The sequence below is a fragment of the Myotis myotis genome, unplaced genomic scaffold (assembly GCF_014108235.1).
Source record: "Myotis myotis isolate mMyoMyo1 unplaced genomic scaffold, mMyoMyo1.p scaffold_m19_p_18, whole genome shotgun sequence".
Taxonomy (NCBI): domain Eukaryota; kingdom Metazoa; phylum Chordata; class Mammalia; order Chiroptera; family Vespertilionidae; genus Myotis; species Myotis myotis.
In genome coordinates, this window is record NW_023416322.1 from 671,008 (window position 1) to 693,143 (window position 22,136).

Consider the following 22,136-nt stretch of genomic DNA (forward strand, 5'->3'; position numbering starts at 1 on the left):
TGTCAATCTCAGGATCACCTGCTGCTACCAGCGACCACCCATAACAAGACCACCAGACCAAAGATGTCCATTGTATTGCCGGCAATAAACATCAACGGTAAGGTTGACCTTTTGGTTTACGAACGAGATTGCTTTGTTTAACTGCGATTCTCTGAATTAACTAAAAGAAATTTAAAAGGTTCAGTTGGTTGGTATATATCCATGCATTAATTTTGAAACATTTCCCACTATTTTGACAAAATACTATTTTTAAAATTTTATACTCCTTTTAAAAATGAAAAGATTTGAAGTTACTTTTTAAATTACTGTATTTTAAATAGAAAAACTCATTCTCTTTTATTTGTCAACTTGGAAAAGTCAGCGTCTTAACTGCTGTAAACCTGTGGCCGGGCCCCTCTGGGGTGCTTGCCGAGTAAGAGGCTGTGAGCGGGGCTGGCAAGTGGGGTTGGGACCTAGAGCAGCGACCCGCGTCCGTGAATGGTGGTGTGACTGTGCACCAAACCTTGGGAGCCTGTGTGTAGTCAGTCTGTGACACTGATGAATTGGATATTGATAGCATTATGTTGCATTTCGTTCTCTGGGGCTAGGTATTAAATAAAACACGTCACACTGAAGCACTTTAGGACTATCCAAAGATGGTAAGGCGGAGTGTGCTTGCTTATTATACTCGAGAAGGAAAAATAAGACAGACATCCGTACTCCAAAACGGAAGTCCCACAGGAATAGAAAACGCACGAGAAAAATTGTGTGAAGGGGAGATGACTTCAGCTGGCTCTTCACGGAAGAGGACTGTTTCCTCCTGTGCCAGGGGTGCTGTGCGGGAGAGAGTGCGCCGCTGACCCTGCTTCTCACACATCGTGCTGGGCCCCAGGGACAGTGGTGGGCAGCACCGCCGCAGGCCCGGGCGCGGTGCCAGTGCAGGAGGCCCCTGGGCTGAGGAGGGCGAGAGTGAGCCGGGGGCTGACCAGGCCTCTCTTCCTGATGGTCCTGGTGAAACCATCAAATACAACTACACAGCACATCAGGGTTCCAGATAAAGCGCAGTGAAATTTAGTCTCAGGGACACGTCTTAGATGTTGACTATACATGTAAGACTGTATGTCAGGGGTCCTCAAACTTTTTAAACAGGGGCCAGTTCCCTGTCCCTCAGACCGCTGGAGGGCCGGACTATAGTTTAAAGAAAAAACTATGAACAAATTCCTATGCACACAGCGGTGGCAAAAACACCCGGCGGGCCGGATAAATGTTTTTGGCGGCCGCATGTGGCCCGCGGGCCGGATCAATGTTTTCGGCAGGCTGGATCAGTGTTTTCGGCGGGCCGGATCAATGTGTTCGGCGGGCCGGATCAGTGTGTTCGGCGGGCCGGATCAGTGTGTTCGGCGGGCCGGATCAATGTTTTCGGCGGCCGCATTGGCCCGCGGGCCGCAGTTTGAGGACCCTGCTCTAGAGAGCTGTGCGTTTTCAGTGAGCTGCACACAGAGCTCACTAGACATGTGAGGGCCACCTTGATAGACGTAAATAAGGGCTCACACCGTCTGCTCGCTCTGACAGAGACATGGAGAGTGGCCTCGGGAGCCTGCCCCTCAGGAAAGGCGCAGCTCTGAGCGTCTCCTCTGTTCACGGGCGTGTTGCTCCCGCAGTAGCTGAGGAAGAAGTGCCCTCATTCTCACCCCAGAGGCGCCCGGCTTCCCTTCCCGTGTGGCCAGGTTGTGCTCAGAAAGGCTGGCGTCCTCACCCGCCACCAGGCAGCGCACGGGCCTGTGGTGCTGGCTGGGCTCCCTGCGGCTGTGCGCCCGGAAAACTCCGATGCTGCTGTGTGTCTGGCCGGGGGACTCATTTTGAAAATGAGCCTTTCATGGGTTTGAAAGTATAATCGTTGGATTATTTCCTTTTTAATCTGGTTTGGATTTCTTTGTAAATGGTCTGTGCTTTAGGACATAGTAAACTACTAAGCATATTGAGATTCCCAGGCAGGATTACTGGTTGCGTGCACACCACGTGTCCCTCTCACTCTGACCGAGGCCGCTTCTCACCTTAGAGCCTGACTTTCTTTCATCGAGGTCCCTGAGCCGTGGAAGGAGGGCAGTGTCCTGCCCACTGCAGCCTCCGGTTAGCCCCGCCCTCCCCACGGCCCCGCACAGCCTTCCGTGTGTGACCTCCCCTGGACCTTCCTGGTGGCGGTGCTCTGCCCGCCCTGCTCACCCCAGGCTTGGGCGGCTCTGTCCCACGTGGAGGACTCGCCGTTCGCTCTGCATCAGCGCCCAGGGCCCCCAGGAACGCGCTGCCTTGACCATCTCCACTCAGATTGCCCCTTCTCTCCCTGCCACCCCTCCAGCGATTCCTGACCTCATGACCTCTGTCCTCTGACCCTTCCACCTTTTCTGTGTCCATCGCACCCTCAGTGGCCTCCACGCACGCCTCCCTTACCAGCTGGACTCCATGTCCCTCCTGCCCCCCGCCCGCCAGCTCCTTTTCTCTTAGGTCCCACCAGCCATCCTTTCTGCGGCTGGAAATTGCTAGAGTCACTTCTGGTCCATGACCCTTAACCCAAGGAGCACCCAGTCCTGCCTGTAAATCCCCTCCTTCTCTCCTCATCTACCCCCCCTCCCCGCCCCTGCTGATGCCCTCATCTGCACCACAGCCTCCCTGCTGCTGGCGGGGCGTCTCTGCCCGCGGCCCGGCTCCCTCGTCTGCAAAGGAGGCTTGAGCACCGCCTACCTCGGAGCTGCTGTGAGAGCTCAGTGAGTGCCGGCGTCGGCAGTGCCGGCTGCTTCCAGGTTACAGGCTGCCGTCACCACCGCCATCCTCTGTGGGGACTCCTTCCTGTGCGCCCAGCGTCCGGCCCCTGCGTCACTCGGCTCTGCGGGGGCACTGGCGCCGGCCTTTCTCCTCTGCACAGCCCAGCGGAGCCTCGAGGAGCCGCTTGCCTCATCGCCCCCTTTGCTGCCCTCCTGCCCAGCCCACTCGGCTCTGCGTTTACCCTCCATTCCCCCAAAATGCTCCCGCAAAGGGGTCACTGCTGGCTAGTTTCTTGCCAAAGCCAGAGGCCACGCCTGTTCCCTTCCCCTGCCCCCTCGGCAGGTTGGCACGGTCGAGGATTCCTTCTGTCGGTCCTCCAGTTTTTATTTTTAAAAATTTCAAATCGACAGAACAGTTGGAAGACGAGTAGCGTGATATCTGCAGGCCCTCCACCTGGACTTACTCTTGTTAACATTTCTCCACATTTGCTTCATCTTTACCTGCTTCTCTCTCGACACTCATGTGTTTTTAACCATTGAGAGTAAATTACAGACATTCTGACACTTGACCCCCTAAACACATGGACATGTGTCTCCCAGAAAGGGATACCGTCCTACATCCGCACAGCAGCGTGGCCGCCCTTTAAAAAGCCTAATGCTGACACAGCACAGCTTACTGCACCGTCATCGTCCAGTTCACATCCGCCCTCATTCTCTCATGGCTTTGTGGAGGGTTCACGGGCCAGGCAGGTCCTGCGTTGCCTCCGCTTGTCACGCCTCCGCGGGCCCTGCTCCTAGACAGCCCCTTGCTCTGGTGACAGACTGTGTGCTTTAGAACCACGCGAGGCGCCGGCTCGCGCTCGGTGAGCCCCCAGGGTGCTCTGTGCGAGCCGTGGGGGAGTGCTGACCCACGTGAGCAGCTGGGATGCCACCACCCGCTTGTGGCATGACCGCGTTGCTGCACAGCTGTCCTGTGCCCTCCAGGTGTGTCTGATGTCCCTTCTCCAAGACGTGGCTGTGGTTCCTGGATGCCACGCTGCTGTCCATCCGCTCTGTGTCTCCACGTCACAGGTGAGACATCGAAGCTCAGAGTGACCGGTGCCATTTACACAACATGTGTAGCAGGAGCCAGGGCTACACACACGTATAAAATATGTTCCCATCAATCACGTCGTTAAAGACAGTCTCGTGCGGATATCGCAGAGTCAGGTGGGCCTTGTGCGCTGGGTCCCCGCTGTGCGGCTGCGCCAGTCCTCGGGGCGCCGCGGCATCCGGGCTCGGCTCCGGCGGGCAGCGTTGTGGAGGGACAGGAGAAGGGTAAGCCTCACTCGGTCATTACTTGGTGGTCACTTGAAGATTTTGCTATTTTAATTCTTTATGTGATTAAAATAGTTGGCAAGCACGGTTCTGCCTCATCTTTGCGAACGTGAAGTCATGGGCCTGTGTGCCCGGCCGCCTTTCTCTCACCGCGTTGCTGGGGTTGGAAATTCACAGTAAAGAGTGAACTGGAATGGTTAATGTCCTTCCCAGAATTGCTCTTAAAGGAAAACCCGTGTAAAAGATGACACAGAACCCTCCGAGGCCCAGAGGGAGGTCTGGCTTATGAGGCATATGAACGTGACGTTTTATGATGTAAATTATGTCACGTACGGTCTGGAGAGGACAGGATAGGCCCAGAGAGTCTGGTCAGCACCAACGACAGAGCAGCCTGCGAGAGGCAGCTCTGGAACCAGCGGTTCACCCTGAGCCGCGGGCGGGCTGGGCACAGGTGACTACAGTATCTTTTCTGCCATTTTTGAGTTAAAAGTCCCACGTGACTTGGAAAGAAAAGCGAGTTGTGGTTTGCCCCCCTCTGACGTAGGGGAGCCTATAGAACTTGGAGAGGGTGGCGGAGGAGGTGAAGTCAGATTTTATTGAGTAGCTGGTGCGTGTAGGACCCTTGAGAGGCTATTTGGGAAGAGGGACTTGACCTTCCCGTTTTAGCGAAGTAAATTCGATTCCCAGGTCAGTGTCTGGCTTTGAGCTGGGAAGATGTCTACAGAAGAGGCAGCTAGACAGAGAGTAGGACACGGCTGTGAAGCCAATGCCACGAGAAAACACGAGTCACACCACTCCGCTCTCTAGTGTAGGTTTGTAATGAACTGTTCTTCCTTCTGCATTCTCTGTATTATTTCATTTCCTTGTGTCATAAGAGGATTGAGAACAGGTTAGTGAGCTGCAAGGAGGTCGTTCTTTGTCTGATGGAGTCTAAACCAGTGATGGCGAACCTCTTTGTCAGAGGTGACATGCAAACTCATTTTTCTGGTTGATTTTTCTTTGTTAAGTGGCATTTAAATATATAAAATAAATATCAAAAATATAAATGTTTTACTATGGTTGCAGATATCAAAAAATTTCTGTATGTGACACGGCACCAGAGTTAAGTTAGGGTTTTTCAAAACGCTGACACGCCGAGCTCAAAAGGTTCACCATCGCTGGTCTAAACTGCTCTTTTCCTTTCAGTCTTGATGAATAACTCAGCAAAACAGAACCTGGAGGAGCTTTGAAATGGCAGCTCCTGTGTGGAGCCCCCTGTCAAGGCGGGGGCACCGACAGCAGCTGCTCTTCCCACACGTGCCTGTGTGCGCAGCAGGCGGCCCGGGGAGTAAATAAAGCGAGGTGCAGGGGGGTCCGCCCGGTCGTTACTAAGGCCCAAGTAGGTGAGCGAACGACTTCCAGGCTACACAGCAGTTACCTTCAATCTCCAAGTCATTTCCACGTGAAGACAGAGAACTTCTGAGCAGTGGAGCGCCTGGTTAGTGGGAGAGGCTACGCGGGCGGCAGCGCAGGCCGAGTGGTCAGGGAGCGGAACCGGCCCTGCTGGGGACGGAGGCTTGTGCCTGACGTCGTGCCTTTGCTCTTACAAACCCGTTTCTCCTAAAGGCCTGCAGGTCCGCTGCTTCCTAAACGTAGCACAGTGTTGTGTTTTCACTGAAGTGCACTCCATTTCAATGTTGTGTAATTGCATCCGCACCGTCGAGTGAATGGACTCTTCTCCCGAAGCCGTGCTTTAGTTTGTTATTGCAGATGGGGTCGTGGCCAGAGTTCTGACGCTCGGCCAAAGGCAGTAGGAAAATCCCCACACTGACCTTCCCACTGAAAAGGAGAAAGGTCAGTAGTCATCCGAGAAAAAGGTTTTCTCTCCAAAGACACCCGCTCTGTTAACCATGTGTAGCTATGCACGCAGCGCAGCACCCACACCCACTGACGGACACGCAGGGCCTGAGTGCCGGCGGCAGTTTTCCGGGAGAAGAGAGTCTCTAGGGCAGTGATGGCGAACCTATGACACGCGTGTCAGAGGTGACACGGGAACTCATTTTTTTGGTTAATTTTTCTTTGTTAAATGGCATTTAAATATATAAAATAAATATCAAAAATATACGTCTTTGTTTTACTATGGTTGCAAATATCAAAACATTTCTATATGTGACACGGCACCAGAGTTAAGTTAGGGTTTTTCAAAATGCTGACACGCCGAGCTCAAAAGGTTCGCCATCACTGCTCTAGGGGCAGAGTCTGACTGGGTGTCTGTAGAATTGGGGTAAAACTTGGCGTGGTCCTTAGGTCCTGTGGCTCAGCCTCATGGAGGCTGAATTACCAGGTGGGTCTGGGCCCTCAGTGATGGTTTAGTTCTACTCCAGAAACAGTGCACTGCTTGGCTTTTAAAAGAGAGATCAGTTCAGTCCTGGCAGTTATAAACCCGATGCTTTTGGTATAGGATCAGACATTTGGAGAACAGGACCTACCGGCTTTGCCCAGGGGATAGAGCACTGGCCTGTGGACTGAAGGGCGCATGCCTCAGTTGCAGGTTCGATCCCTGGCCTGGTCGGGCACGTGGAGGAAGCAGCCAATTTGTGTCTCTCTTTTATCTATAGTAGGGGCCTGGTGCACGGAATGCATGCATGGGGGCGGGGTGGGGGCAGTGTCCCTCAGCCTGGGCCTGGCTGGCAATGAGGGCCTAACAGGGCATTCCTTCCCCCGGCAGCTGGCCCCGCCCCTGCTGGCCATCTGTGTGGCGCTACCCCCGCCCCCCCCCACCCCCCCGCCATTGGTCGCCTCCCTCTGCAGGTGACAGGCATAGGGTGCGATCACTTGGCTGGCCTGGGTTCCCTCTGCAGGGTGATTGCTGGCTGGCCCCGCCACAGCGTCACTGGCCAGTGGCCTGGGCCTCCCTCTGCGGGGCGGTCATGGGGTGATGGGGCCCCCTGACGAATCACATCGCACCTACCTTGGCTGGCCTTGCGCCAGTGCGTGTCATTGTGTGTCATTGCCTGGTCGTCTGGAAAGTCATCCGGATGGTCGTTCTGCTGTTGGGTCGTTTGGTCGATTTGCATATTACCCTTTTATTACAGATTTTTCTCTCTGTCTCCCTTCCTTCCATTCTCTCTAAAAATCAATGGAAAAATCCTCAGGTGAGGATTAACCAAAAAAATGAGAAGAATGTGGTAGATGACAGAATCTTGGTGGTCATGTCAGTTGGTACGCTGGGAGATGAACGTTGACTGTAAAGGAAATCTAAGAGTGTAAGGATGAGGAGAGGATAAGATATTTGCATAAGGATTGAGTTCAGCTACACGTAATGGAAAGCCTTGCTGTTTCCTGGCGGAAGTGCCCTGGATTCATTCCCCTGTATGTTGAGACGTCCACGCAGCGAGCCAGCGCTGTGCTGCTACGACGCAGCGATTTAAGGATGCCAGCCAGGACCAAGGCTGCTGCCCTTGTGGCGGCCATTCCCGGCTGATGCCAAAGTGGCTGCTGCAGCTCAAGCCTCATATCTGTATTTTAGACAGAAAAGGGGGGAGGCATGGCATCTGTCAGGAAAGTAACCTTTTCCAGAAATTTCTAGCAGACTTCTGCTTATGTCTCATTGGACATAAACTGCTTACGCTCAGCTCAAGGGAGGCCCAGGAATGTACTGTCTTACTGAACTGGGCATGTTGTGATGTGCAAAAAGCATGGCACCCTCTTAGGATGGAAATGACGGTGCTGGGCGGTGGATGAGCAGCTGCTGCTTGCCACACACCATGAGCCCTGAGCTGGGACCGAGCATGGGGTCTGGGAGAGACCGCGGAAAGGACCCGTGGTGGAGAGGAGCAAGACCAGGCGTGCAGAGGGTGCAGCTGCGGGGCTTAGGCCCTTCGGTGAGCTCGGGAAGTGATTTTACCTATTCAAAACAGACTGTTGATCTGGCTGAGGCCGGGAGGGAAGACGAGCCGGAGGAAGAACAGAGCCTGGCAGCTGCAGGCGTGAGCGGGGAGACGTGGCAGCAGCGGTGAGGTCATTGCAGGCCTGGAACGGAGAGGAAGGGACAGAGTCCAAGGAAGTTTCAGAGGGAGAGTCTGTGGCTCTTGGCAGCGGGGCGGGGAAGCACGGTGTGTCCTGGACCGAGTGCCGCGTTCTCTGACGGGCTCGCGCAGGAAACCGGCGCACACAGCTCAGCTCAGCGGACGCTCCCTGGGAGAGGCGGGCATGGCTCGAAAGCCCTGACCTTACACGCGGGCTGGCAGCATGTCTTTAAACTGTGTGTTTCGGAAAGAAGATAAATGATGACCTTGGTTTCTGATGACAGTAAACTCCCATGAACCCAGAGAGCTGCCGCCCACGCCCGCGCAGAGAGATTCTGAAACAGCGCATTTTCCCACGCGGTGCGGGGAGCGCGGCTGCAGCAGGGGAAATGCCAGTGGGGTTCGTCATTGCTGTTCTTGGCATCTGCTTTTATGAGAGCTGTTTTAAGTTCCTGTTTCAATCTATTTCTCAAGAAGATTTTAAGCCATAACAAACCTTATTTAACATTTGCGGATTAAATTGCATTTATGATAATTTGTCTCTTTAAAAAACAGTTTTTTCTCTATGGAATACGAGATTCTTCACATTGGTTATGAAGTAGAGAATTTTGGAGACATTCTCTATTCACTGGTCAGCTGTTTTCCTGTTTCAATTCAGTTGATTCATTGATGGGAAAGGTAGTCAATTGTGCGTTAGAAATAAGTAACATGAATCAATCAAATAAATGCAAGCTGCACCTTGTGCGTCCCAGCACTTGTGTCGAAGTCCCGTGCTCTCCACGTCCGAGCAGCACTGACTGACCACTGTCCGTCCTGACCACAGCGTCTCGGGCGGAGGGGCTGCGTCCGAGCTGGTCCTGGTTCGTGTCTTACCTTGGGCTCAGGATGCCGGCTCTCCCCCGTGCCCGGCTCCTTGCACATCTGTGGAGAGCTGTCGCCACGCGTTTGCCCATTTAGAAATGTGCCTGTTGCCTGCGATTGGGCCATAGGAGTCCTCTATGTGCTGTAGAGACAAGCTCCTTCTCAGGTATATGCCTTGCAAATGTTCTGTTTTTGGTTTGTCTTTTCTCTCCCCTGACAAGTCTTATCCTCACCTCAGGTGAAATTTCGGTTTCTGGAACTTTCTGCTAAATTTTCTCAGTGCCTCGAGTTGTGAAGTAATGTGAAATTCTTTGAAAGTAGGGCTAGAGTCTACAGGGGTGGGCAAACTTTTTGACTCAAGGGCCACAATGGGTTCTTAAACTGGACCGGAGGGCCGGAACAAAAGCATGGATGGAGTGTTTGTGTGAACTAATATAAATTCAAAGTAAACATCATTACATAAAAGGGTATGGTCTTTTTTCCCCCCAGTTTTATTCATTTCAAATGTGCCGGATCCGGCCCGCGGGCCATAGTTTGCCCACGGCTGGTCTAAGACATAACAGGAAATAGTAATTGCTAGAGGAACCACGTGTGGGTGGTTTTCCGTGGCCACGCGCTGTGCTGCTGTCTCAGCCTCCTGTCAGTGGTCCCGTGGCCCTCCGACGTGGCGAGGAATGGCGTGAAGGGCAGGGCCGAGCCAGGAAGCACAGTAGGTGGTGTCCATGCGTGTGTCCTTGCCCAGTGTTTCCGTTTCATCTTGTGTGTTTATATCCTACTGTCATCTCTCAAAAATAGGATCATTTTACAGCTTCGCTCCTCACCAGGCACCGTCCCCAGGTGTCCTCAGACCTGCTGGGACCAGCCATTCCCTCTGTCAGAGCTCTGCCTCGTCGACACTGGAATTTCTGAGCTTTTGACCAAATCTTCTTGCTGCTACAACCTTTTGAACTGGCTCTTTTGAACCAATTGTAGTATTAGTCACACTTTAAGAAATATTGTAAAGGTGAACTTGCTTATTACAACAAGATTAAATGCATACATCAGACGCTTTAAATTCTTTTGGCTGGGCCACTGTTCAGCCGACCCACTGCTCATTACAGTGTTCGGGCAGCTCAGTGTATTAGTGATCGAGCTGCAGCAAATAGCCCCAAACCGAGTGGCTTCGAACAGCCGGTAGCGGCTGGTAGTGTCAGCGGCTCAGCACCGGGCGGACCTCGCTGGGCCTCGGGCTCCAGGTCCCACGCGCGGTGCGGGCTGTGCTCTGCGCTGGGCTGGGGTCTCAGGTGCAGGCTCCGCCCGGAGGGCACGCCCAGTCCACTCCGTGGTTGTCTCTCTCTTTGTTCCCGTCACACTTAAATGTCGCCAAGAGCGTGCTGCCCCGTTTCCGTAGCTGGCCTTGATCGGCGGCATTGCCATCTCGGGGCCCGCGCGTGGCGGCTGCCGCGTGGCATCCGAGTCGGGCTGACCGCAGGCGCAGGCGCCCTGCTCGCTGACAGCCGGGCTGCGAGGCAGCAGTGAAGCCCCCGCATGGAAAGCGGTCAAGGTGAGCCTGGCGGCCCTGTCATGGCGACACCGTGCCCGGCAGTGCGGGCAGGGGCGTCCTGTGGGGGAGCTCATGGCGTAAGTAACAGGCGCAGCTGCCGAGGAGGGGCGGGGAGGGGCCAAGCCTCCTTGTTCTAAAGTCTTGCTTTCTAGAAAACCCTGGGAAAGGTGGCGTCTTTTAGGAATGTTGAAGGCCTAAGCCAGCCTCGCCCGCCCTCACCCGGCCCCGTGTGGTGGCTCCACGGGCAGGGCTCTCACTGAGGACACGCTGTACCGACGCGGGCGGGGAGAGCCCGTCCGGAGAGGAAAGGCCGTGCGGGCCGCTCGGGCTCCCCGGGGCCTCCGTCCGCGCTGCCCCAGGTTCCCTGACAGTCCCACCCGCCTTCTCTTCTGCTCTCTGCTTTCTTTTCACCTTGAACCATGGAACTCGAGAGGCTCTGGGCAGTGTCGTCAAGAGAAACACATCCCTCCACGCTGGCTCCAGCAGCCCCCTGGCACCGTCGCTGCCCCCTACTGGTCTGGCCACCCGGTGAGCAGTGCAGCGGCAGCGTCTCCCACACACAGGGCCTGGCCCCGCACGCCCCCAAGACCCGAGGTCATGGCGGGTCCGTGCTCTTCTGACGCTCGGCCCGGGGTGCCCCGCCTGCACACTGGCTCCCTCCGTCCCGCCTTCTCCCCAGAGACCACCTTCCTGCCCAGCCTCTTTCTGAGGTTCGGGCTGTCCTCTGCCGGCAGGGGGTGGTTGGGGTTTGGTGGGGAAGCGCTTCTGAACGTTGGTCCGGTTTCCATGGGTCCTGGTGCCAGTGGCTTAGTTATGAGAAGCAGGAAAGGGCCATCTCTAGGCTTGAGCCCCAGCCAAAGCTCCAGGCTCGGTGGTTTTACCCTGTGTGCGGGCGCACTCCTGTGTGTGAGGGCTTTACCATCTTCTAATGGCGGAAGCTCTCGGACCTGACCCCCGCTGCCATGAGCATGGAGCGAGCCTGGTCGGTCTTACAGGGACACGGGTGACACCTCCGCCCGCCTCCCCGTCAGAGGCTCCAGCTGTAACTCCTTCTGGCAGAGGCAGATGTGCTGGTTGCTAGGAGCTCCCTGTGTCTCCAGAAGGTTCCGTTGCCACGAGCAGCATGACTCGCTAACATTCTACTCGGCTGATGGGGAGGTTCCCGTTCTACACCCGAGACATGCCAGCTGTTTCCTCAAGGAGCCAACTCTTAGCGGCCCTCGGGGGAGCGGCCCTTGGGGGAGCGCACTGCGGAAGAGCCCGCCTGGCTCCTCGGGGAGGGTCTCGGAGGTGGGCCTTGAAATGGGCCGGGAGTGGTTCATGGGTTCTTCATTGGAGAGAACTCCCTGGGCCCCGCAGAGCAGGAGGGAGAACAGCAGGACGGACCCTCCTCCTGGCCCTCCTGTGGCTTTGTCCCCCTTCCCTACCCTTTTGGGGCCTGGTTTTTCCATTTCCCCCACACACCCTGCTGGGCATGGGCACAGACCCCTCCGCCGGTCACTGCCCACGCCGGCCTCACACAGAGCGACATCCTCTCGCGGGGCTCAGCTCGGGGCCCTGTTGGTCCCGTGTGCTCTCTGCAAAGCACAGGGAGCCTTGTTGCTTCCCGGAACTCCCCGTTGACCTGCACGTTAGCTCTGCTGTGGTCAGGGCCCTGGGGCGAGTGTGGTCATCTCAGCGTCGGTGTACGGCGGGGGCGCCCTTGTGCCCTCGGGTCACACGCCCTTCCTTCCAGTTGCCGGAGGCTCCTAAGCGGTGCTCCTGTCTCCTCCTCTCCCAACTCGGGGTCACCCTGCTCACTCGGAGGCCTGCCGTTCAGGAGAGGGGCCGCGTCAGCCTCTCCCTTTACTCCGTTCTCTTCCTTCTGCTTCCGCTGTTCCAACGGCCACTGTCCTTTTGTCCCGTCCACAGAACGGCCAGTCTCCCGTCGACCCCCACACTCCCCCAGGAACCTCCAGCGTTGGCGTTTTCTCTGGTTGGTGGGGCACCGACGCCTGCCCCCGCCCTGTCTTGCCTGAGCCACCAGAGCCGCAGGTCCTTGTCCCTATCAGTGCTGCTTGGACGCCTCTGCTCCCACTGAGACCCAGGCCAGAGGCGACACTCGGAAATGCCGTCCCGCCAGCCTGGGTGGTGTTAGCCGTGCCAGAGCCCTTGAGGAAGGAAGAGCTGCAAGAAGCTGGTCCGCCCGCCTGTCCAGGGGTGCAGCTGGCACACCCGTCGGTCAGAGTCCCGCAGGAGGCTAAGCCCTGCCGCTGCGGTCCTGGAGGCGCTGGCTAATGGGGCTTCTCCTGGCCGAGGGTCCAGCTTGTCCAGAAGGGGCTCCTGGACTCAGCTCAAGGCGGACACGTCCTCCCTCTCCTCCGCGTAACCCCGATGGCTGCCTTGGCCCTGAAGCGCTGCCTTCAGAAAGGAGCTAAGCATGGAGCCCGTCTCCAAGCAGCCACTGTCCCAGCCCAGCCTCCTCCTGGCCACCGCCCACAGCTGGGACTCCTGGGTTTGGAATCGTTGCAGCTTTCATTTTCCTCAAAGCATCTGAGCTGTTGTTCCGGTTCGCCATCTCTCTTGATATTTAAGGTGCTAAAGAGCTCTGGTCGCCCATTCACACCGTGGTGGGCACACGGCTCCAGTGACTTCCGCAGGCACGGCCTGGATGGGTGCCACCTGGCTCTGAAGCAGTTGTCTGGGTTCGAGGCCATGCAGGGAAGCAGTAAAATTAGTGTGAGACACACCTCTCATCCATGTGTTTCCATCATCAGGTCACCTGTGTCCCAGTGCGTGCGCATGCACACACACACATGCATGCACACACATGCGCACGCGCACACACATGCACGTACACACACATACACAACTTCAGTTTTTCTAAAATGGGAGGGGCACCCTAGTGGGTTTGACTCAGCGTCGATCCAAGGACTGAAGGTTCCTGGGTTCAATTTCAGTCAAGGGCACGGACCTCCATTACAGGCTCCATCCCCAGCCCTGGTCAGGGCGCATGAGGGAGGCAACCAATTGATGTGTCTCTTTCACATCAATGTCTCTCTGTGTGTCTTTCTCCCTCCCTTCCATTCTCTCTAAAAACCAATGGGAAAATATCCTTGGGTGAGGATTATAAAAAGGTAATAATGAAATAGAATAAAATGGGAGGGGCCGTGATTCTAAAGGGAGATGACCGTGTGGCGCCTGGAAATTGAACTGTCACACGTCCTGAATTAAGTGACTACAAGCACATCAGCAGCTTGTCTTTCTTTCATCTCCTCCTTTTTGGGGAAGAAACACTTTGCTAGGAAACCTAGCTCACTTACAGGCGTTCGGGGTTGCATCCTCTGAAGGTGGGGAAAGGCTGGCTCGCCCCAAGCGCAGCTGCCAGCAGAGCCCGGCCTAACAAGAAGCTGTGCGAGACTTGGGATTCATCGGCCGTGGGACTATTTTAAAATTGGAACAGATAACCAGCCCATAAAGTGGGGGAATGATGTCTTCCGTCAGCTTTAAACGAGCATCTGCTCAAGACCCAAGTTGTGGATGATGAGATCTGATTAGCTCTTAACATTTGGGGGTGCGGGCCCCTGAGATGATGGGGGCCTCTCACAGAGCTGCACCTGCAGCTCAGGGAGTGTGGGCTCCCAGAGCCGCACACAAGACCCTCCCGAGGACCCTGGTTCCAGGAGCCCACGCTGACGCTCAGAGGCAGACACGCTTTCTCCCTGCTGACGTGTCGCCCTCGGCAGCACAGGCCACAGTAGAGGACGTAGCGGAGGAGCAAGAATCTACTTAACTTCCCTTCTGGTCCCGCAGAGGCCACGTATTTAGTGTCTGAAACCCGTGCCCTGAGTGCTCTCCCTGCAAAGGCTCACAGGACGAGCCCCCCGCACCCCAACCCCCGCCCCAGCTCTGGATTCGCAGGTGGAAATGCAGACGAGGAGCCGTGTGGCCGCCCCGCGCTTGTCCAGGTTGGCACAGCCCCTCAGGCGCTGGGCGGGGGCGTCTGTCCGTCATCCTCACGGTGGAGAAGCCACGTCGCCCACTGCTCGTTAGACCAGGGATCCTCAAACTTTTTAAACGGGGCCAGTTCACTGTCCCTCAGACGCTGGAGGGCCGGCTATAGTTTAAAAAAAACTATGGACAAATTCCTATGCACATGTCACATACCTTATTTTGAAGTAAAAAAACAAAACGGGAACAAATACAGTATTTGTATTTGCATGTGGCCCGCGGGCCGCAGTTTGAGGACCCCTGCCTTAGACCGTGGCCCTCGGTCCGGATGAGGAGGTGCGTGGGCCCCTCCCTGAGAGGAGCAGCTCTCGTCCCCTTCGGAAGAGAGCGTGGCGGTGGCAGCGTCTGCGTCATTAGACTCCTGACGAGTGGTCTCCCCACACGTGCAGATGTGTGTGTGGCTCTCCCGTTTCCTTCTGCAACAGCCTGTACTTTACCTACAAGGCCCTGTAGTCCCCGCCGGAAATGGTCTGCTTGTACCCGGAACCAGGCCATTCCATGCAGGCCCCGGGCAGTGTCGCTGCTCGGTGACGGGTGCCACTGGGCCTCGGAGGGTGAGGGCTCGCGCCCTGCGCTCCTTTGTGTCTCGCTGGGTCCGGCTGTGGCCGGGCTCTGCGTGTTGCCCGCTCACCTGTTGTTTTCCTCCGCAGAGAACGTGATCAACGGGCAGGACTACGAGGTAATGATGCAGATCGACTGCCAGGTGATGGACACCAGGGTCCTCCACATCAAAAGCTCCTCGGTGCCGCCTCCCCTCCGCGCCCAGCAGCAGAACCAGACCAGCTCCTTCAGCTCCCCGCCCGCAGCCGCCGAGGCCGCCCGCGTGCTCAGCACCCTCCCGGGCTCCCTGCAGTAGCACCCGCTGCCTGGGAGCCGTGGGAGCCGAGGGACCCCGAGCTGCAGCAGGTGCTCCTCCGCCTGCCAGGTGGCTCCGAGAGCTCCTCGTGGTGGAGTCTGGGGACAGAGAGAAAAGGAGCTGCTCCGTCTCCACTGCCCTCTCCTGGGCGAGCCCGGATGCAGCCCCAGGCGCCTCTCGGGCGCGTGGCCCTGTCCCCTCCCGTGTGGCCTCAAGTAGATTCTCTGCACTCTCTGAGCTGCGCTTCGCTGTGTGTGTGTGTCACCTTTCCCGTCAGACCCGCGCCCTCTGCCCGCCCTGGGCTCCAGCCTGCAGCGCCCACGGCCACGCCGCTCCTCACGCATCCAGTGCAAACCCACTGTGCGCGCTGCGTGTCGGAGACGGGTTTCCAACCAGGCGCCGAGCGCACCCCAGCAGAGCCCGGGAGCCGGGGAAGAGCCCTCCGGCGGGGCTTGCCTGCACGTCCACCACGTCCACACCTCACCACACGGGGCGGCCGGGCGGGGCGCCGGAGGGCCTGAGATGGAGGCTCAGTGGCACTGAGACACCCAACACCCGAGGTCAGACCACAGCGCCCGTGTCTTCTGTGGCTCGAGCCACGGGGCTGAGCGTCCGTGCTGGGTCTTCTCTGCTGCCCTGTGAGAAGCAGCGGGTCTTCTACTCCGAGACCCGGTGCAGACAGGCGGGCTTGGGTTCCTGCGGATGCATCCTGGGAGATGGGGATCCGGGAGATGGGGATCCCGGGAGATGGGGATCCCGGGAGATGGGGATCCGGGAGATGGGGATCCGGGAGATGGGGATCCCGGGAGATGGGGATCCGGGAGATGGGGATCCCGGGAGATGGGGATCCCGGGAGATGGGGATCCGGGAGATGGGGATCCGGGAGATGGGGATCCCGGGAGATGGGGATCCGGGAGATGGGGATCCCGGGAGATGGGGATCCGGGAGATGGGGATCCGGGAGATGGGGATCCCGGGAGATGGGGATCCGGGAGATGGGGATCCCGGGAGATGGGGATCCAGGAGATGGGGATCCAGGAGATGGGGATCCGGGAGATGGGGATCCCGGGAGATGGGGATCCGGGAGATGGGGATCCGGGAGATGGGGATCCTGGGAGATGGGGATCCGGGAGATGGGGATCCGGGAGATGGGGATCCTGGGAGATGGGGATCCGGGAGATGGGGATCCTGGGAGATGGGGATCCGGGAGATGGGGATCCTGGGAGATGGGGATCCGGGAGATGGGGATCCCGGGAGATGGGGATCCGGGAGATGGGGATCCCGGGAGATGGGGATCCGGGAGATGGCAACGATGTTCATTCTCCAGGGAAAAGGCAGTCAGAGCTCAGTCCTCCCGCCCGCCCCTGGTGGACTGAGCTGTAACCGCTGGGCCTCCTCCTCCGCTCAGTTCTGCCCTTTCCTACGGTGAGTCTTCCCTCCTGTCCTCCCGAGGAATGTTATTTCCACACGGAGCTCCTCCACACGCTCGGCCGCTTCCACCTCTCCCTCCTCAGGCCCTCCCCTCCCCCACACCCTCCCTCCCCACACCCTCCCCTCCCCCACTCCCTTCCCTCCCCCACACCCTTCCCACTCCCCTCCCCCACACCCACCCTCCCCACACCCTCCCCTCCCCCATACCCTTCCCTCCCCCACACCCTCCCCTCCCCCACACCCTCCCCTCCCCACACCCTACCCCACACCCTCCCTTCCCCCATACTCTCCCCTCCCCCATACTCTCCCTCCCCCCATACTCTCCCTCCCCCACACTCTCCCCTCCCCCACGCCCTCCCCTCCCCATGCCCTCCCCTCCCCCACACTACCAGTGCCCCCTCTTAAGAGAGGAAAGGAAAGATTCAGAGTCTGCGGGGATCCAGCAGCAGGGGCTCTGCTGCAGGAATTGGTGGCTCAGATGCCATGTTTTGAAGCTCACCGCCACCCGGGTGGGTGCCTGGGTTTAGCCCTGTGAGAGAATGGGCTCCTCAGAAGCTGGTGTGTGACACGCAAGGATCAACGGTGCCCTTTCCCAGTGCTGACCACTGGAGTCTGTGCACACCCTCTGACCTGGCATCCTGGCTGATGCCCCAGGGCCGTTCCCCCTGGGGTGCACTGACTTCTCGGGGTGCCCACCGGGCCCTGCTCCTCGTCCTCTGTCATGTGAGCGAGCTGGACAAGAGCTGTGGTCTTCGGGCTCCTCCTCTGCACTGAGCCTCGCAGAGCTCTGCCTCCCCTGCACCTCCCCTCCCCGCGACCCTGTCCATGCCCAGCCGGCTCTGTCCGTGCCCAGCCGGCCCTGTCCGTGCCCAGCCGGCCCTGTCCGTGCCCAGCCGGCCCTGTCCCTGCCCAGCCGGCCCTGTCCGTGCCCAGCCGGCCCTGTCCCTGCCCAGCCGGCCCTGTCCCTGCCCAGCCGGCCCTGTCCGTGCCCAGCCGGCCCTGTCCCTGCCCAGCCGGCCCTGTCCCTGCCCAGCCGGCCCTGTCCGTGCCCAGCCGGCCCTGTCCGTGCCCCGGCCCTGTCCCTGCCCAGCCGCAGGTGCTCAGGACCCGCTCCCCCACCAAAGACGGCAGCACGTCCACAGCTGGCAGCACCTCCTCACGTGGGGGCTGGGGCGTCAGGATGAGGGCAGGTGGGACAGAGGGCTGCACCCTGTCCCCAGTCCCCATGGCTGGGAGCCCCTTCTCTCTGAGATGAGGGCACACCCCTCAGGCAGCCAGGAACTCTGGGGGATACGTATGCTTATAATGGTCTAAGTTATCACATTCTTAAGTGGAGTCTGCATGCTTGTGCGGAGCGGAGGTGTGCTCTGGGGGAGGCTGGGCCCTTTGGGCGCCAGCGCTGCCGAGTGGGGTGGCCGTGCAGCTGCTGGAGAAGCACAAGCCCCAGGTGTGCCGGCTCCGCTGACGGGTGGGCGCCCTGTGCTGCCTGCCGAGTCGGGTCCCAGAAAACTGAGGGAGGCCCTGCGGCTTGGTCTCCACGCCCCGGCGTCCGCCAGGCATCTGTCACTCGCCGCGCTATATACCTCTGTCCGGTCATGGGGGCTCATGCACACGGGCAAACGGCACCCTCTCATCTTTGCGATGCGGGCGGTGCTTTGTGTCTTGTTGGTAAAAGGAGGCACGGAGGCATTTGAGGGCAGCGAAGGGATCCGAGTCTCCCGGTGTCTGAGCAGCAGGCAGAGGGCTTGGGACTCAGCGGCTCTCCGGTTCTCCGTCCTCCCGCCTGAGCTGCCGGCTCTGACCTGGCTCCCCCTCTCCTAAGCTCACGTGGGAAAACTAGGCAGGAAAACTTTGCAGGGACCAGCTTGTCCTTGTATTTGAGTCTCTAACACATCGAAGTGTCCAGGCGACCTCCGCCTCCAAGTTCCTCCTAGAAATAACCACTAAGGGCCAGAGGGACACCTTGGCCACTGTCAGTCCTCCGCCCCCAGGGACTCACTGGCTTTGAAATGACCTTTTGTTCTCGCTGTTTCACCCGCATTGGCCTCCAAATGAGTCCCCTGAGGCCTCCAAGCGGAGACACTTGTCCCCATGGGCCCCTCATTACTTTTACAAAAAGGACACTTTTGTTAGTAATGAGTCCTTTTAACCTACAGAAATCAAGGATCTTGCTGCTAATATGGACACTAATTATAACTTTTATCTAAAAAACAAGAACCAGGCCTGAGAGAAAGACCATGGGATGTAAGAAATTTTCATTCTGGCCCCTCCCCCAGGGTGTGAGATTGTTTTTAATTTTCTAGGAAGCAGAATCCTGACTTGGCCCACGGACGCCCGTGTGTCCTGCCCGAGGGCCCAGCGTGTCCTGCCCGAGGGCGCCTGCGTGTCCTGCCCAAGGGCCCAGCGTGTCCTGCCCGAGGGCCCAGCGTGTCCTGCCCGAGGGCGCCCGCGTGTCCTGCCCGAGGGCCCAGCGTGTCCTGCCCGAGGGCCCAGCGTGTCCTGCCCGAGGGCGCCCGCGTGTCCTGCCCGAGGGCGCCCGCGTGTCCTGCCCGAGGGCCCAGCGTGTCCTGCCTGAGGGCGCCCGCGTGTCCTGCCCGAGGGCGCCCGCGTGTCCTGCCCGAGGGCCCAGCGTGTCCTGCCCGAGGGCGCCCGCGTGTCCTGCCCGAGGGCGCCCGCGTGTCCTGCCCGAGGGCCCAGCGTGTCCTGCCCGAGGGCGCCCGCGTGTCCTGCCTGAGGGCCCAGCGTGTCCTGCCCGAGGGTGCCCGCGTGTCCTGCTGGCTGACATGGTCGGTGGCGGCCCCAGCAGGTCCGCTCGGGTGAGACCAGGACCCGGCGGTGCGCGTGGTGTCCGGGTCCTGCGGGACAAGGCGTGTGAGGAGGGCTCTGGACAGGCCGCGCCGGTGGGACCTGTCAGCCCTGCCAGGCGCTGGCACGCTCCGCATGGGTTTGCCGTGAGCATTAGAGAGTCAGCACCTTGAGAGCCACAGTTTAGCGTTTGCCACGGTCACAAGCTCCCCGTTTTGCTGCTGGTCCCTGAGGTTGGTGGCCATTAGTTAAACCAGGAGGCGTGGCCTGTCCCGCTGTGACCATCCTGACGGATCACAGGTCCGTCTTCTCAGCAGATGCACCTGGGACCTTCAACTCACCGGGAGCCAGGCTTCCAGGTGGGCCAACAGCCGCTCGGCACCTCGGGTGCCAGTGTCCTGCTCTGGTCACGCGGCAGAGTGGCTGGGCCACCCAGGGCGTCAGGCGAGGAGGTCGGGCCTGAGGAGGAAGCCCCGAGGGCGGTGCTGTCCAGCGGGTGAGGGCAAGAGGAGGCGGGTGTCTCCCTTTCACCTGCTGGGTTACAGCACAAGGAGGCCCTGAGGACAGACTACGTGCTGCCGGGCATCCTGGCAAGGCAACACTTGATCTGGGTCTGAAAGCTAAATAAAGAATTTGTAAGCTTGCCTTGTTTTGTTCTGTAAAAAGATAAAAGATCAAATGCATCTTCCATGTTAAGTGATTAGTAAGGAGGCAGAAAGCCTCAAGCCGCTGACTGGTGACGGAAGAGTTTCCTTTATTGTGTCCAGATATTTGAACTACAATCCTTGCAGGAAAATAAATGATCTAAAAACTCATCCTTTATCCTCCCCTGGCGCTGGGTGATTCAGTCCCACCCAGGCCTCTGCCCAGCCCGGTGTGTGGGCCCGGCAGGCTCTTCACGGCGTGGTCCGCCTCCTGAGTTCATGGTCGTCTGTGAGCCAGACACATGAATGTAGTTCCAGTACAAGTTCAGACACGTGAGTGGCGGACACCAGGCTTCCTTAGGCACAAGTACACTCGTTCCCAAGGCGTGGTGAGACGGTGGAAAGCCAGGCCCAGGCAGCTCTTCGGAGAGAGCCAGCAGACACAGCCCGTGGCCGGAGGACAAGCCCTCTTCCTGGCCCCACAGCTTCAGTAAATGCTCGTGTCAGAGCTGTGCTGGGGAGGAAGTGTTGGGAGTGGGGCTCAGAGGTGTGACAAGAAGGGAAAGCTGTGAAACAGCAAAGCACGGAATTCATGAACTGAACAGCCAACAAAGCAACAATGAACAGGACAAGATGCTGCCCTGTCCCTCCAGCCACCAGGTCCTCCCCACCCGCACCCCGCCCTGACCAGGTCCTCCCCACCCGCACCCAGCCCTGACCAGGCCCTCCCCACCCGCACCCAGCCCTGACCAGGCCCTCCCCACCCGCACCCAGTCCTGACCAGGTCCTCCCCACCCGCACCCCGCCCTGACCAGGTCCTCCCCACCCGCACCCAGCCCTGACCAGGCCCGCTCCACCCGCACCCAGCCCTGACCAGGCCCTCCCCACCCGCACCCAGCCCTGACCAGGCCCTCCCCACCCGCACCCAGCCCTGACCAGGCCCGCCCCACCCGCACCCAGCCCTGACCAGGCCCTCCCCACCCGCACCCAGCCCTGACCAGGCCCGCCCCACCCGCACCCAGCCCTGACCAGGCCCTCCCCACCCGCACCCAGCCCTGACCAGGCCCGCCCCACCCGCACCCAGCCCTGACCAGGTCCTCCCCACCTGCACCCAGCTCTGACCAGTTCCCATTACCACCCTGACCCAGCCACCAGGTCCCACAACATTGCCCCATGGGACTTCCCACTGAATGTGGATGTGGTTGTAGCAAATTTGGGATCTCAAAGGACAATGCCACAGTGGCATTGGTTGCACCATCCGTGGTGCCGTCAACAGGAGGCTCTTCTGGCTCGTACCCTGTAGTTATCTGACGGCGCCTCCGTTGTTGGCACGGGGCCACTTCCTGTGTTTGTGGTGCATCCACTCTTTTTGTGCCTCGGGTGAGATCTCCCACGTGCCCACAGCGCGCCCTTCGCCCGGTCGTCTCAGTGCAGCGAGGCCACTGAGGAAGCTCTGGGGCGCCGCCCAGCGCTGACCTGCGTGGCACCTTAGACGTTGCACAGCCTCATGACATGGGTCTCTGTCCCCGTGTCCCAGGTGGGGACATGGGCAACTGGCCAAGCTGTCCTGGCTTCAAGCCACGCCCTTTCTCCTGTGCCACATTGTCCGGCCTTTAAGCTGGAAGGGAACACTAGGCAGCGAGGAACGCAGCACACGTCCTGGGGGGGTGGGTGTGAGACACACTCAGGGCCAGGGGTCCCACGGCCAGGGCCAGTGCTCAGGTTCTGGGGCCAGATCGTCCCCTCAGAGGCGTGTGCTGAGGGCAGCGTGGGAGGCCCCGCCCGGGGCTGCTGCCTGGTTCTCCCCTGGACCTCAGTCCCATCCAGGTGCGACCCCGAGGGGTGAAGAGCTGGCTGCTGCCAGGATTGAAGGCCCCCTTCTGCGCAAGTCCCAGCACTCAGGGGTGACATTCCACCCGGCCCTGGGGTGCCGCTGCTGGCCCTG

At 58.8% G+C, this 22,136-nt stretch overlaps 2 protein-coding genes across 4 annotated transcripts in view; both read left to right on the forward strand.

The window, feature by feature from the left end:
* ATF6 (activating transcription factor 6) overlaps positions 1 to 15,549 on the forward strand; it is a 143,535-nt gene extending 127,986 nt beyond the window's left edge. For all 3 annotated transcript variants that reach the window (XM_036342270.1, XM_036342272.1, XM_036342273.1), the window contains 2 exons: positions 13 to 97; positions 15,107 to 15,549. In XM_036342270.1, the coding sequence (XP_036198163.1) occupies positions 13 to 97; positions 15,107 to 15,312 (291 nt within the window). In that variant the 3' untranslated portion in view covers positions 15,313 to 15,549. The remainder of the gene's footprint in view (positions 1 to 12; positions 98 to 15,106) is intronic.
* On the forward strand, positions 15,471 to 20,190 carry LOC118673196 (nascent polypeptide-associated complex subunit alpha, muscle-specific form-like). The gene is made up of 4 exons (XM_036343748.1): positions 15,471 to 15,493; positions 15,857 to 15,872; positions 16,639 to 16,736; positions 19,046 to 20,190. Exons 1-4 carry the CDS (start codon positions 15,471 to 15,473, stop codon positions 19,560 to 19,562), a joined length of 654 nt encoding a protein of 217 aa, XP_036199641.1. The 3' UTR covers positions 19,563 to 20,190.
* The last annotated feature ends 1,946 nt before the right edge of the window (positions 20,191 to 22,136 follow it).

Excerpts from the sequence above, each read along its gene's own strand:
- LOC118673196 (XM_036343748.1), top strand. The coding sequence starts at position 15,471 with ATGCAGCCCCAGGCGCCTCTCGG. Across the intron at positions 16,737-19,045 it reads CAGTTCTGCCCTTTCCTACG|GAAGCAGAATCCTGACTTGG; the intron begins GTGAGTCTTCCC and ends TTAATTTTCTAG.